Raw genomic sequence first — 17,029 nt, 5'->3', positions numbered from 1 at the left:
GGAAATTTGTAGAAACGCCTTCTTTATGTCAGACACAACTCCCAACTTGTTCAATCTAAAACGTGTCAGAATCGCTGGAATAATTTCTATCAAATTGATTCCTTTCTCTAAACACTGATTTAAAGATGGATGATTTTTCTCTCTCGCTGAGGCATCGAATACTGGACGGATCTTCGTCGTACTACTAGTCATCTTAACAACATGACGATGAGGTAAGTAGTAGCCTTTCTTCTCTATCTCTTCCGCAGGAACTTCCTCTACGATGTCTTCATCTTCCCACTCTTCCAGAACCTTCTCGTACATTTCGTAGTAGTTTTCAGCCTTCAATCTAGCAACTACATTCTTCAGTCTTCTTTTACAGGTATCTATGTTGTTGGGGAGAGATGGATGTTCCATTAGCCAAGGCATTTTTACTTCATACCTCCCGTCAGCGTTAATGGTCGTTGTCTGGTTAAAATATTCCATTACTTCCTGTTGCGCCTCCATTTTCGTTTTCTTTTCCGCTGGATCAGTTATGCCTAAAACATCCAATTTCCACAAGTCTGAAACAGGTGTTGATTTGCAAAACATCGTTGTGACTTGCATTGTAGAAAACCTAACAGAATCCTTCCTGTTTATTTTTCCCATTAAGATCCAGCCGAGCAATGTCTCCATAGCAATCAGGCCAACTTTCAAAGCAATTCTCTTACCTGTGAAAAGTTTACCGGCAATGTCCGCTCCTATTAAAATTGCGATTGGGCCAGGTTGATTATCGGATATTTCTATACCCATTTCCCGTAACTCTGATAACCAAGGACCATCTATGATTGATGTAACACTATTACAAATAACATCCTGATTCAGTGCTTCAAAATTACATGCATAATCACCATTGAGGTTGGTTAGCCTAACTCGAAAACAGTCATGTTCACATGGTTCTGAAAATACACCTCCAAAAAGAGCGTGCGCTACAGTTTCTTTTCGTAATACTTCATAGTTCATTTCCTGCGCCAAGCTAGTACAGATATAAGATCGCTGTGAACCAGTGTCTATAATCGCCCTGACGTTCTTTTCTGAATTCCGCCCTCTCACTTTTACTACCAATGTTTGTAAAAATGTTTCGGAATGTTCATTGTTTGTCAGTGTGTTTTCGATAACATGCTTCACATGAGTCTGTTTATCACCGTTACTTGACGCATTCTTAGATTTATTTCTGCCACTACACATAACACTAACGTGACGCCCCTTGCATGCACTACAAGTCAACTTAGCATAACATTTTGAACTCTTGTGCGAATTCTTAAGGCATCGAAAACAGCATCCCTTTCCCTTCAAAATGTTTATTTTTTCCTCGTATGTCCAATTACAGGCTTTTACACAGTTTTCACTTGCGTGCGATTGATCACAAAAAATGCACTTTGCACTATTTTTACAATTAACTAATTCAGCGGCAGTTGGTACAAAATCGGAACGATTACTGCGTTCTTTCTTTTTCTTTCCCACATTACTGGTGTCTTGTATATCAAACCCGGACACAGCAAGAGCTATTCTTTCTTCATTTTCTACTTCTTTCCGCAAAAATGACATAAAGTCTTCCAAACGTTTTTCTAAAGTTGCGTCTGCACTGTTTGTACTGTCCCTCTGCCACGTACGCAATAGTTCAGCAGGTAAGCATGACTCCACAAGGGGATACAGCATGGCAGCACATTTATCTGTTGTGACACCTAAAGTACTTAAAGCGCGAAGTTGAGATTCCAACTTGTCATACAGGTCTATCAATTCTAGATTACCATTGTTACTTAGATTATGAAACACTAACTTTAAAAGTTCACGAACATATACCTCTACTAACATATCGTCACGTCCAAAACGCGCTTTCAAACCCTGAATAACCTTCGGGTAGTTATCTTCACACAGGGGAAAACTTTCTACGAACTGACGTGCACGTGTGTTCGGTACAATAGCTTGAATGAGATATTGGAATTTGTCTACATTAAGAATCCGTTTATCTTCGTCTATGCGCACAAACTGTGACCAAAACGGAAGCCAGTTTTTCAAATTACCATCAAATTTCTTAATTTCCACTTCTGGAAGTTTAAAGTTTCTTTCACTACTCGTGCTACCACTACTCTCGTTCGTTTTACACGCATGCAACGCAGCCTCAACCTTGTTTTTAATTTGGTAGAATTTTAAAGAATACTTATCTGCTTGCTCCGTTTCTTCTAGTAGTTCTTTCTCGCTCCAATTATCTTCTATTGCTGATGTCATTATCTTCTCATCTATCTCCTTCATTTTCATGTATTTCTCTTCTAACACTTGAAATGTACCACTAATATCACTTTCGTTTTTAAGTTCTGCGCTACACAGTTCCGAACAGTTCGTATGCAACCTAGTGAATGCTGCTCTCAAGATTTTACGCTGTTTTTTCATTTCCTCCATGGTCTATTGTATCCTGTTACAGTCGCCAGTTGTTAGAAATCAAAAGATCTACACTTTAGAGGAATGAAACCTTGTTTTTATTTCCAGCTATTCACTTTTATTTCCACAAAAGAACGTAACACAAGAAAAATAGCTTCTACAAGCACCATGCGGCCACACTTCTCTTTCCTTTTTTTTTTTTTTTTAGTCCTTCTTCTTCTTCTAGCAGCTGGACTGCAAACAAGGCACAATGTTGCCAGCTCCTATTCCCAACATTCACTTTAATGTTATTCACTAATGAAATTAGGGCTCTCATGCAGATTCTAGAAAAGCTGGAACCATGATTTTTATATTGCCGGATAGATGATAGGCTCACTAATCCGAATATATACATAACTTAAAGTTGACAATTTTTGAGTTGTGGCACTTTTGTAGCAAGGGTGCGTTTTACACTTTTCAGGCTATATCTCAGGCTTTTTCGACGTGGAACCCTTATGACCAGGGCCCTTTCAACTCGGGACTTCCTCTCCTAGCCCTTTTGTCCGGGCCTTTTTGATGTAATACCTTTGGGAACACGCCTTCTTCTGTCATTTCTGTAGCACTTGTACGGTACAACACTACAACCATCTGCTTCAAACGTACCACAATTATCTACTTGGAACGTACCAGAAACAGTGAATTCACAGTAGATGGCAGTAGCGAGTGTATAAATTGATAGCGCAGCCTAGTGAAACTGAAAGAAACTCCTTGCAGTCGGACAGCGGTATATTTTCGAACTCAAGTTACCAATCTCGCAGAATAAATTTGTGCGAACAATACTAGACATGCTTGCAGTGAAGAAAATTCTTGTTGCCGAACATAACTCGATAACCATCCTCAAACGGTTAATATAATAAATGAGTGGGGAAAATGCAAAATTTTGGTTCAAAGTGCCAAACAGAACAAAAGTAGACAAAGTTGATGTAAAAATTCATTTTGATAAACTATTCTATACGAATTAACCTGAAGAATATTCTATACTAAGCGTGTATTTCAAGTAAGTGCCATTTTGAAATAAAAATAAAAAGCAAGTATACTTTTTGTAACAATTTTATTGTTACATGAAACACTGTATCTTAATCTACTTTTTTACAGTTTCCACGGATATTAAGGCTGGAATACCATACTCATAGAAGTCTGCTGCCTGATTTGACAATCGTACAACACGATCATTTTGAACTCATCATCATCGTCGTCGTGGCACTTACCACCCAGATGCTTCTTCAAATACAGGAACATGTTGTTGCAGTAGCGTAGCTAGAATTTTTTCCAGGAGGGGCCAATGAAGAGCCCAAGAAAATTTTGAGGGGGCTATCTCCAATTAATGAAAAATTGTATTCACATTAATATATATATATATATATATATATATATATATATATATATATATATATATATATATATATATATATATATATATATATATGTGTGTGTGTGTGTGTGTGTGTGTGTGTGAGTGTGTGAATGTTTTTATCTTTGTTGTTCATGATTTTACTCTTTTACAGTGAAAATGTAAGAATTTACTACTTCAAACAACTAGGGTATATTAATACAATTGATTTCTAATATAAGTAAGTGAACTAGTTATTTAATCACGGCGTTTAAAACAAGTGTGGCTTGTTGATTTAAGTGGAAACAGAGAAATACACTTTTACAGGAAAGAAAATAACTTATAGGTTCATGCCTCTACTTAAAAGAGGATCTTTCTATTCTTGTGGGCAGCAGCAAACTTATCAACAACTTCATCAAGATCTAACGATCTAAATTCATCAAGAAATCAACTTTGGGTTACTCTCGTCTTCATACAACTTATAGGGATTTTGTGTTCACATTTGAATATTTCCAGATCACTTCCATAATGCTGGTCCATAGGCTCGACAATGTTGTAATTTAGGAAGTTTTTACTTTTTGGATGTGAAGCGGTGATTGATCTAATGATTTTGCTACGTGATCCAAATCGTTTTTCCGTCTCAGTGATTGCCTTATCAATAGTAGGCAGAAAAATGCCTCTTAGTACATTATCTTTAGAAAATTCGTTTTCTGCCTCCAATGAAGGAAGAGATTCATCCAAATTGAATTTGTAATATTTTGAAGGCAAATGTCTAATTCGTTTTCACGAGGAACCCTTATAGCTTATCTGTTTCCGGCTCTGGAATTTCAAAACCATTTTCTTTGCATGTTTCCAAACATTCTTGATAAATTTGTTCGAATGTTGTTCGTTGAGTCATATTCTCCAGACTTCATCTTCGACAGCTTGTGAACTAGTTAGTCTACAAGAATCAAACCTTCTGACATGTCTGCATCTACTTGAGATAAGGCGAATCTCAATGTTATAGTATGGCAGCAGTCATCTCAAATTTTATCAGCCCGAAAAATTCCCACTTGTGCAGGTCACACTAATTTGCCGGATGGAATGATGGAAGTAAATAAATATCACATGTTTCAGATTTGGTTTAATGCCGCATAATAATACCGCATCTAAAACTAAGTAATGAATTTCCCTTTACTTCATGAAAGTTATAAAGTAAACACTCTTTGAAGCAAAAAGAGGAAATGTGTTTTTCTTTTCCTAATATCAAAGGATGTTAGAACAGACATTTCAATTGGGACTCCTTATACCAAAAGAAGCATACGTGGCATTTTTCTTTCTTTCGTTTGTTTACCTTCACTAGCTTTTAGAATTTGATGTGAATTCAAATACATAAACACTTCACAGTCATACCGAATGGCCAAATCTCAGCAGTAGAACATCAACTTAAGATTCAGAAGATGATGTGATGATCCCTCGTGGGTAAATATTTCGCTTGAGGAGTTTACCAAAATTCTTCCTCGGCGGCAGTAGGGAAATTTTTATTGCCATATCGATTCATTTCCCTCATTTCTATCCTTTGAGCTTCGAATGTTTCAAAGCCTTAAAATGAATCCAAATGTAGTTGAAGCAACTTAATGCTATTATCCTGTAGTCGATACTAAATTAATATTGTTAGTTTTCAGATTAGATTTGAAGGAGGGCCATTAGTTAGAGTACCCTGTTAAAAATTCGTCACCACTGATTTACTGTTCTGCATAATTCCTACAATGTAATTTTCTCAGAAATGCTGAATGCTTAATTTTCTTAGAGATTCATATTTTGACAAAGAACAAATATATATCTGCGATAAAATTGGGTATTCACTGACTGAATTCACTGTATGGAATATCTGTGGACCAGTCCCACAAACTCAACATATCTCGCTGATTACTAAACATTAGAAAACGGGATGAAACAACCTGGTTACGGGACTAACTACCACTTTTACAAAAAAAATAGCATTACTGCCGCGACCAAGTTGTATCATCTCGGTATCTTACCTGATGGTTAGTAATCAGGAGATTGTAGCACTGGCATAGATAAGCTTCGGAATTTCTCTAGTAGTAGTATTTTTGGGATTAGGGTACAGTTAAAATCGTTTAAAACAAAATAGTTCTGAACGATTTATTTTTAAAAATCACTGATTTTTACTACATTTCCCCAGGCTTTAGTTAGTAATATAGGTCCACCAAACGCCGTCATCCTTTTCCTTGGAATTCGCTAGTATCGCTAGCTAAGTCATAGCAGAAGGTTTCTACAGAGTTGCCAACGGCTAAGAGCGTTAGGAAAAAAGACATACTAGAGACAAGTCCAGAAGGTAGTCGAGAGGGAGAATCATTATCGGTAGCAAGTACTAGGTGTAGGTAGTATTCAGTATCTTATTTTTCTCAAGCGATCTGGATACGAACAACAGAAAATGATTATTGCAGAAATAGGACCTGATAAAAACTTGTGTTCTCTTCTTTTACTGTATATTAAACAAGACGGCTCGATATTAAGATTCTTTGAAAATAATAATAATAATACCAAATTATTTAATGGATGCTATGCATTTGTTTTGTCGCCATAATCAATGGAAATTAATTACTTAGTGTACGAATTATAATAAGTAGCGTACGAAGACTTCTTTCGTTCAACGCAAATGTCAAGTTTTACTGTAGTGTATGCTACTTGTAAGCAAGCATTTATATGACTTTCAACATTCAAGTGAATGAGAATGCTGACTGATTTTGCTTTTTTTCTGATTCTTTGTTGAAAATAAAGAAGATAACCAGATAAGGGACAGAGGTTAAAATGAACGTTCAGATGGTGAGGTCAATGCATGTACGATACAGATTTCGATGAATTAGATCTTGCTGTACTACAAACAAAAGAGCTGCCTGAAGTTTTTTACTCGGAACGCAGACTACTGCAACATATGGTATTCTGCAGTTGGTCTTTCTGCTGTTTCGGTAGTAGTTTCACTTGTGGCGACTATCAACTAGTCGACTTGTGGTGACTCCGTTTGTCGACGTATAGCAGTATCACCCTGTGTGGGAGGCCACAAGGGGGGTAAGAATTTGAGCAAGGGGGCCTGGCCCCCCTTGCCCTCCCCTGGCTACGCCACTGTGTTGTTACTAGGCTCTAGATCGGGACTATATGAAGGGGTGATCAAATTGTTCCCAGTCAAATAATGCGAAGTGGTTTTGAGTTTGAGTTGGCCTGTGTGGATGGGCATTGTCATGAAGCGAAACAATCCTCTTACTCAGCGTACCACACGTTTTGTTTTGCATTGCACGGCGCAGCAGTTATTGTAAGGTCTCACAATACGTCGTAGAATTTATTGTGTCACCACGAGGTAAAAGATCCACAAGTAACACCTTTTTCTGTCCCCAAACACATGATTTTTCGGGCTGAAATTGTTTCCCTGAACTTCACTTTCTTAGGTGATGTTGAATCCCGCCATTCAATGGATCGTTGGTTCGATTTTGGTGTAACGTAAGTCAACCAATTTTCGTCGCCTGTGACAATTTTGCTTAAAAAGTCATCATCACCTTTCTCAGTGTACCTCTCAAGGAAAATCAACGCCTTGACTAAACGTTTAGTTTTACGCAGCTCAGTCAACATTTTCGGTATTCAGCGTAGGCACAACTTTCGATAATTTAAGCGTTGAGTCACAATTTTATAGAAAACACTTCTTGAAACTTGAGGAAACTTATCTGCTAACGACGAGATCGTAAAGCGTCTGTTCTTTTTCACTTTTTCGTCAACTTTCTGCACCGTCTTCAGGGACGACAGAAGGTCTCCCACTTTGTTCCTCATCATAAACTTACATGTTGCTAGCTTTAAAAGCTCTAACTCATTTCCGTATCATTCTTTAGCTCATAATGTTTCATCCATACACTTCTCTAATCTGGCGATGAATTTCAGTCACTTTCATGCCTTTAGCACTAAGAAAACGAATCACAGAGTGTGTTTCATAGTCGGCGGAGGCATTTTAACTACTCACATACAAACGTAAACAAGGTCGAATGTTTCTGCAATGGCGACCGTGGCTTGCCACAAGCATGCGCGAGATGCCGACCGAATTTCAAAACGGCATTTACCTAATGGAACACGCCTTATATATATACAGGGTAGTAGCCAAAATTCACTGGTGAAATCCCCACATCTAAACAATAGAAGAGTCCATATGAACATAAGGCGAAAAACTCGTTGTTTTAAAGTTACGAGATGACGAAATCGAGAAAATTGTAACTTTGAGGCTGCCTAGCTCAAAAACTATGAGAGATATCAACGGCAGTTGAAGAAATATTAGAGGAACTACTATGTTGTCTATCTAAAAAACCATGTTTCAGAGTTGATATGTATCGGCGCAACGTATTTTATAGAGGGAGCTGCGGTATAGGTTCCGCTCTTCCTCCTCTCTCTCTAAAACCATATGCGCCGGTACAACCCAATTCTGAAACATGGTTATTTAGATAGACAACATAGTAGTTCCTCTAATATTTCTTCAACTGCCGTTGATATCTCTCATAGTTTTTGAGCTAGGCAGCCTCAAAGTTACAATTTTCTCGATTTCGTCATCTCGTAACTTTGAAACAACGAGTTTTTCGCCTTATGTTCATATGGACTCTTTTATTGTTTAGATGTGAGAATTTCACATGTGGATTTTGGCTACATAATAAATGAACACCCTATATATATGGTGTAACAAAAAGGTATGGCAAAATTTCAGGGGTGGATTCTTTATAGGTAGACAAGCAAAAACGTTCATATGGTTATGTGTCAAAAAATGCATCGTTACAGAATTACGACCATTGAGCCGTCTAATGCTGTGAAATAGTCACATTCTGGTTGCTTCTTAATGTGACACAATTTAAACCCCAATAGCTCACCCTCTAATTAAGCTAGGAAGATAATTTTTGTATCTATGTTTCTGAAGGATGAAGCTTTCAACTTATATGTATTTCATGTATGTGGAGGGTACAACGGCGTACGGGGGAGAGTAACTACGTAATGAAAAAAAACAAACAAACAGGTAGTTTGCCTCCCTCGTCCGCTGTGGCACCCCCACATACAGGAAATACATATCGACAGAAATATATATACCGGATATATATATACCGGATATATATATATATATATATATATATATATATATATATATATATATATATATAGATAGATAGATATATAGATAGATAGATAGATAGATAGATAGATAGATAGATAGATAGATAGATAGATAGATATAGATATATGGTGCCTTCCATTTCAACTCAGGCAAAAAAAAATAAAATTGTACCATCACCATCTCAGATATTGTTGAAACTTTTTTTATAGCAACTAGACATGTTTTTAAGAGACCCATATTTTTTTGTTTTGTCGAAAAAAATTTTCCCACCAAGTAATGGGCCATCAAAGACGGGGAGTACAATTTATGAATTGTAGAAGACATGAAAAATGGTGAACTTCGGAGACTCACCATTCGGCTATGGAGACAGGTAGAGTTATAATTCTTGTTGTGGTGTGTACATAGGGATATAAATAAACTATATTTTATTATAGTTTGGTTTGCGCATGCGTATCTTTTTGTACATAAATTAACAAATTAACGTCAATTTATCTGAAAAGTCGAAGTTTGCGAATTTTTTTCGAGCACTTCCGGTTCGAATTTTAAAATTCTGTTTTCACGGTTGGTAAGACCTAGTTACCCACTTACCGAAAAAAATTTTGTATCGCTTCTGTGTGCAACCGTTTTGTCGCAAAAAATTCGAGAAATTGTAAAATTTTCAAAAGTCGCCATTTTTGGGCGCCATTTTCTCGAAAACACCATCTTTTAAAATTCTGAAATTTTGTCAGATGGTTCATCTTTACATGAATAATAAACACACCAAATACCATTCTCGACCAATGCTTCATGAATTAACTGCAGCCTTTTAAAGTTAGCGAAGTTTCGTTAATTTTGATGTCACAGTTAGCAACACTGGGAACAATAAAAGTACAATGATTTGATGATGTTTGTGGTTCACATTCATTAAATGAAGAATAAAAGGTTTTCTTGACTGTTTTTTTATTATTTTGATCAAAAAGGCGCTCTGAAATAGTAAAATGAGCCTCCCCCTACTCGTCCGTTTTCTTAAACCGAAATAATCTGAGGTGGAAATTACGATTACGAAACACACAAATTTCAAGTTCACTTACTTAAAATGGTCTTCAGAAACAAAATTTCACTGATTTTTTTTTTTTTTTTTGCATGGACCAATCATTTGCTTGGTTGGTGTCTTCTTCGCTAATAGCATGTAACCGTGCAGGTGCTTCAATAGGTCTTGGTTCACTCACAGCTCATCCAGGAGTGGATCTAGGGGGAATATTGCCCCTTCCCCCGCAGAAGAAGAAGCTTTCTTATTTTATATATAAATAAAACTCATCCCAGAGTTTGGAGCTCTTAAAAGTAGCTCTAAGTAGCAGTATTACAACCCCTCCCCAGAAGTCCGTCCTGGATCCGCCCCTGCGTAGCACATTGTCAATAGTCACAAAACACTTATTTTCACTTCTCTTATGGTCTCCTGGAAACCTGTATCCTGTTAAAGGTCCATGTGGAAGCATAAACAGCACTTCAACTTCAAATAATTCATGATTTATTCATAATATTTCTGCTAGGCACCACTGGTTATCATACATATATGTATATAACAAAAGTTCCTTTTTGCAGATTTCTTAAATCTACACTTTTAATTGCAAAAGTTCGATTTTGGGAGAAGCATGAAGTTAGTTCATGGTGACCCGTTACTGCCATAAAAACTTCGCAATTTTCCGAAGATGACTTCGTTGAATACCAGTTACCGGTCGCATACTTTCCCTTTTTTTCTTCCGGAAGTCGTCGAATTCAGTTCCAGGCAACAAAACGAGAGTAATACCCGGAGTTTGTACTTGCACTATACTCACGAATTCTTCTGCGGTTTTAGTGGGGAAGCTGTGGCTCAGTGGTAGAGCGTTCACTTCCGGTGCTTGGGGTCCCTGGTCGATCCCAGCTCGCGCCGTGTGGGCTTTGTGGTGGACAAACACCGTGCTCGTGGGTTTTCTCCGTGTTATTCTGTTTCCTCCCACTTTCTGCATTCCACCATTTTAATCATTTCTCATAATCACAGTCTCCTTTAGCCTAACCGGCATAATCGTGGGACGTAAAACTTAAATATTTCATTTCATTTTTTTCTTCTGCGGTTTTAATACTGTGTATCTGTTTTAGCCTAAGGCTATGTCGCTTTGCCACATTCTTTACCCCTCCCCCCTTCCCAATACCGTCGCAGAGACCCTTGCATGGCCGGTTCACTGCAAAACCACTGCTTTATCGGACCTGTCTGCATCTCGAACATCTGAACGCGATTTTTAAAGTGGGATGCAGCACCATCAGAAATCACTTACACGGTTTGGGAAATTGTAGACACATATTTTCACGTATTCAAACCTTTTTCTATAAAATATATTTTCGCTTTTCTTCGAGTATTTTTAGAATCTTGTCTATGACTATGAGTACATGAGCCGAATCGTGTGTTTTATCGTCGTTCATTACAACAAAACTGTCAGCTGTTTCATATTCCGGTGATAACTCTGAATTTCACTTTGCAGAATAACAGTCCACTTTTCAACGAAGTCCACATAAAGTAAAATAGAATTTGTATCTTGAAATTTTATACGGTGCTTTTCGGTAGCAATTAATTCTCTTTGGATTTTCTTGATGTAGTCATAAATTACAATTCTTAAGTACAGGTAAATCAGCAATGTACGATACGGAAACAGAAAGTGACACAGATTTTAACGAGATTATTGTTTTCCCACATGGCATACGTAACACTCATTTTCATCAGGATCAATAATTAAAGACTCCACACTTATTCCTTCCACTCCAGGACATTCACCACATTCTTGAAGACAGCAGTCATTTTCTGCGGATCATACTACTAAAGGAAATAGGTCACTTATGACAGCTTCAATACAGGCTGCACCTTTGATTTGTAGCAGCTAACTTAAAATTTGCACAATACACTCACACACACACACTTCCCTCGCAGGTTGCGGACTGACACACTTTAGTCGAATACTATAAAATTCCGAGTGACCCATTCTTATGCTGGGATTGTTCTGTTTGAAAAGTCAGTAAATTTCTTTGGAACGCGTAAGAAAACGTTTAGATTTTTTAAACTTTTTGTCCTTTTTCGATCACTGTAATGACATTGCACTTAATTGAGACTTTGTCTGGAGCATTCCAAATCATACTGAGGTAATAGTTCAGGCTTTTTATAGATCATCAGGATTTATTGGACGGCCATTTCAAGTAAACTTAAAATTTGTGGTTTCGTAATCGTAATTTCCACCTCAGATTATTTCGGTTTAAGAAAACGGACGAGTAGGGGGAGGCTCATTTTACTATTTCAGAGAGCCTTTTTGATCAAAATAATAAAAAGCCAGTCAAGAAAACCTTTTATTCTTCATTTAATGAATGTGAACCACAAACATCATCAAATCATTGTACTTTTATTGTTCCCAGTGTTGCTAACTGTGACATCAAAGTTAACGAAACTTCGCTAACTTTAAAAGGCTGCAGTTAATTCATGAAGCATTGGTCGAGAATGGTATTTGGTGTGTTTACTATTCATGTAAAGTTGAACCTTCTGACAAAATTTCAGAATTTTAAAAGATGGTGTTTTCGAGAAAATGGCGCCCGAAAATGGCGATTTTTGAAAATTTTACAATTTCTCGAATTTTTTGCGACAAAACGGTTGCACACAGAAGCGATACAAAATTTTTTTCGGTAAGTGGGTAACTAGGTCTTACCAACCGTGAAAACAGAATTTTAAAATTCGAACCGGAAGTGCTCGAAAAAAATTCGCAAACTTCGACTTTTCAGATAAATTGACGTTAATTTGTTAATTTATGTACAAAAAGATACGCACGCGCAAACCAAACTATAATAAAATATAGTTTATTTATATCCCTATGTACACACCACAACAAGAATTATAACTCTACCTGTCTCCATAGCCGAATGGTGAGGCTCTGAAGTTGACCATTTTCCATGTCTTCCACAATTCATAAATTGTACTCCCCGTCTTTGATGGCCCATTACTTGGCGGGAAAATTTTTTTCGACAAAACAAAAAAATATGGGTCTCTTAAAAACATGTCTAGTTGCTATAAAAAAAGTTTCAACAATATCTGAGATGGTGATGGTACATGCTCTGCCTGAATTGAAATGGAAGGCACCATATATAGATATATATAGATATATATATATATGAAGAAGAGAAGGATATATGTAACTTTTTCTTAATTACACATTAAATCTGTATCTCAGTTGAAGACAATACTTTTACATACCTTGTTTTATGTTGTAAGGAAGGATACCTACTATCTCCGAGTACTCTGTCTAGATCATTTTGTATTCTCGTTTGAATTTCGGGATGGTGTATCATGTACAGGAGACAAAAGCTCAAGGTCCCTGAAGTAGTGTGAAGCCCAGCAATGAACAAGTCGTAACATATTCCTCGAAGTTGTTTAACTGTAATCAGGAGAAACAAGCATTCAGATAATTATTCCTGTTCAACGTGTTAACTGAGTTAATAAGCTTTAAGATATGCAATTTATATTAATAACTTAAGGGAAATCACAAAAACGAAAGGATTTTGATGAATAAGTGCGGTATTTGAAGAAAGATTTAACATTACTCGCCATCAAGCCGCTTAAATTGTGTTTATTACTTCGAATACAGTTGCAGTGTTGTCATCATAAATATTTTATGTTATTGGCAGTTCACTTATTACAACTAAGAAGCTTCTATGCAATACGCTCTTCAGCTAACCTCTTTGTCTTATCTTAGGAATTTTCTGTTTAATCCTTATATAAACTGTAGCCTGTTTTGCTTCTTCCGTCCAAATTTTCACTCCATCGTACTTTGTAACATGTCTTTCATGTCAGCTGATGTTCCAACCAATTCCCCTTCTTCTTTCTAATTGGATCTAAAATTGTACTTTTCTTCCTCATTATTTCTAACATTTCATTCGTGTTCCGTTTGTCCCAGCTAGGACAAATTTGAGCATATAATGGAGCTATTGTCATCTTTTATTTGATTTTTCTTAAAATAAAATAAAATAAAATAAATAATTGTCACATTGACAGTATACAGGGAGTTAATGAACTCAGTGTCATAAGTTTAAGAGGTAATTCCCATATCGAATGAAAGAAAAAATTCTAATAAACATGGGTCAAAAAACGTCTCATTTTAGTGTTGTAAAGGGCCTAAAATTCAAAACATCATGTTATAAAACGCTCTGGTTTGAAAATCATAAGATCTCTCGAAAGCGGTTCAAGGAGTTACGAAGAAACTTGTATGCACTTTATCTAAGTATCCTTGAATCACAATCCTTTGGTTCCCATCAGAGATGGCATGGGTCAATGAAAACTTGATCCATGACCTACTCTGACTTATGACCTATCATATCCCATTCTGATCCACCAGAAACTATCGTCAACAACTCTGACCCATGACCTACGCCCTTCTCTCAGCTGAATAAAGAGTTTACACTTGTAATAAAACAAGGCTGTGAAATTACCACTAATCGGAGTTTGAATTTCTATGGTCAATTGCTCAAGCACCACTCTGTTACAATAACGGTGGATCTGACCTTCACGATTTAAAATGGTAAAGTGTTTGTCATAAGTCCTATTACGATGAATTTCAATTTAATTATCATATATAATTATTTCCTTGTTGAATTGTAGATACTTTTTAGTGGAAAATAGGATGAAATTTGAAGGTCTCAAATCAAGGTAAAGTAGGCCAACGTAAAGGAAAATAAAAAAAACAGTGTAAAATTCGACTGTCCCTCGAAAGTCAAGTATTACTACTGTTGCTATTATTACAATTACAAATATCAAAATCCAAAAGTGCCTGAAGTTCTTTCTTCACGTAGATATAGTCATTTCGGTTAAGTAAATAGAAACAAGTGAAAAAGGAAGAAAAATGGAGACCATGAAAGCAAAACGTAGACAAATTCACCAGTGTTAAGAAGATACTGTCCAATGCACTGAGCAGAGTGGGTCATGGTGGGTCGCAATGAGTCCTGTTGACCCACGACCCACTGACAAACACAAAACTTGACCCAGAACCCACTGACCCACTCCATCTCTGGCTCCCACGCAATGAGTAGTATTTAGAAGAGTATCTCCGTACACAAATGCTTTATATAATTCGTTACAGCGGTAGCGAGGGATTGCGAAACCTAGATATTTAGACAGAGTTCACATTGGTTCCTGTAGAATATCTTGAACCGCTTCCCGAGCGGTCCCATAATTTTCAAGCAAGAGCATTTTAAAACGTGGTGTTTCGCATTTTAGGCGAATTATACCTCTGAATTAAGGCGTTTCCCGACTACTACTAGAACTTTTTTCTTTTCATTTATCAATGATCTCCTAAATTTGAGACAATAAGTTCATTAACACCATGTATATCATAGTCCTAAGTGAACTCAGCCGAAATACGATAATGGTAGACTACATGTTATACATTTTCCTATGATGACGTTCATTCACTAAGTCATGTGCTATTTTGAGGTCTGAACTTGGTTGAATTTTAGGGAAAATGTTCTGTAGTTGCTATTTAGAAGAACAATACATAGAACAAACCAGTTAAACATTAATTGGATGTAAAAAAGAAAAAAAAAAGTAAATGATGAGAGTGTCGATTAGCTACGTTGTAATTGTACTGTGTACTTATAATAAAAAATTGCTAAAATCAATGAAGAATAATTATTTTTTCCACAACAGAAAAACTCAGATGCTTTAGATTTGAAATATGTAACAAGCTGACGTAGTGCCATTTGAAATAATAACTTTATGTTGGGTTGGCAACATTGTTAACCTTATAATATCACGAAATATCCCGATGTCGTTTAAATCCAAATTCAACCTTGCAGCTTGGGTGAGGGGGAGATATAGAAAATGATCGAAAATGGCCGATATTAAAGGCGCTTCAGTAATAGAAAAAAGTGACTAACGAATGATATTACTAAATTTTCTTATTTTAACTCAGCGAAGCGGATAATTGACGCTAGTAATAAATAGTTTTTATTATGCTGGAAAAAATATTTATTTAGTACTGTATATGAAGCAAAACACAGTGTTAACTAGAAGATTATCTGTTATTGTTTGTCTTTTCTTAACTTTGACACACATACTTTTTATGCACGTGCTACTTTAAAATATTTGTATGCGTGTTACAATTAATTGTGAAGACAGTGTACAGACAGACAGACAGAGTATGAAGAATTTTTCGAGTTATGGAATAAAGGGATAAACATCCCTTGTCTCCAAATCTGAAACGGAATGACGTCTCAATGGAATGCGATTCACAATAAAATGAAGTAGTTGATTGATTGGGGGCGTCAGCAAAATGAAGTAATAACGAGCGAAGACCGTAACGTACTCAAATGGTATAACGAAACGGATTAATTTCCCGCAACGAATGTGTAACTGCAAGTAGGAAGCCATTGTCACTTAACCTATATCGAATATGAAATTGGAATAGAAAAGTCAGTATAGAAGTGGATAAGAAAGGAGCAGCCAGGTCATACTGTGTTGTCTTGACTTGGTATTAGCTTCATACTGTATATACGGAGAAAGTTTGATTTATATGCTAACCGAATCTTGCGTTGTGATTGGCTGTCGAGGTTTCCAATAATCGGGTGCCATGTATGACATTCCGATGACTGTCACCCATCCTGAAGGGGCGGAAAAGGAGCTTGATTTTTGAATCTTGTAGCTGTTAATCTCGAAGGAGACCATTCCTATTTCGAGTAATGTAATGAGTTGTGTTGTGGGACTCTTTTGTTCCTTTGAGACTGGATAGATGCTTATGGTGTTTGAGCAAGGTTGCCTTGAGGGTGGAATCTTGAAAAACTTGTACTAAATTTCAGTGAAAGGCACTAATATTAAGTTCATGACGATAATGAATTGTGGTGTGGGTTCCGCTGAGGAGGTCACTAATGTTGCCATCCTTGAACTTTTACTTACATAGCACAGCTAGATCCATTAATATTTTTGTGATCCCAGGTATCAGCATCTATTCAATAAAAGGAGGTCTGAATATTAGCATACACGGTCAACCAAGAAAAGAATTACCATCTGGATAGTAACGGTAAGCCATCAAAGTGAATCACCCGTCAATACTTGTGAAAAAAGTAACCTGGTGGTGAGCTCATGCACC

The 17,029-nt window shown here is 36.7% G+C and overlaps 1 protein-coding gene across 2 annotated transcripts in view; it reads right to left on the bottom strand.

The window, feature by feature from the left end:
• The window catches only part of LOC145680882 (cytochrome P450 2J2-like), an 86,444-nt gene that overhangs the window by 24,086 nt on the left and 45,329 nt on the right, over positions 1 to 17,029 (bottom strand). For both annotated transcript variants that reach the window (XM_081752030.1, XM_081752029.1), the window contains exon 7: positions 13,147 to 13,327. In XM_081752030.1, coding sequence (XP_081608156.1) covers positions 13,147 to 13,327 — 181 coding nt within the window. The remainder of the gene's footprint in view (positions 1 to 13,146; positions 13,328 to 17,029) is intronic.

Source organism: Thermobia domestica, chromosome 3 (assembly GCF_964235325.1).
Source record: "Thermobia domestica chromosome 3, izTheDome1.hap1.1, whole genome shotgun sequence".
NCBI classification, from domain to species: domain Eukaryota; kingdom Metazoa; phylum Arthropoda; class Insecta; order Zygentoma; family Lepismatidae; genus Thermobia; species Thermobia domestica.
Note: the sequence above shows the minus strand (reverse complement) of the source record. Positions and strands in the feature narration are given on the sequence as shown.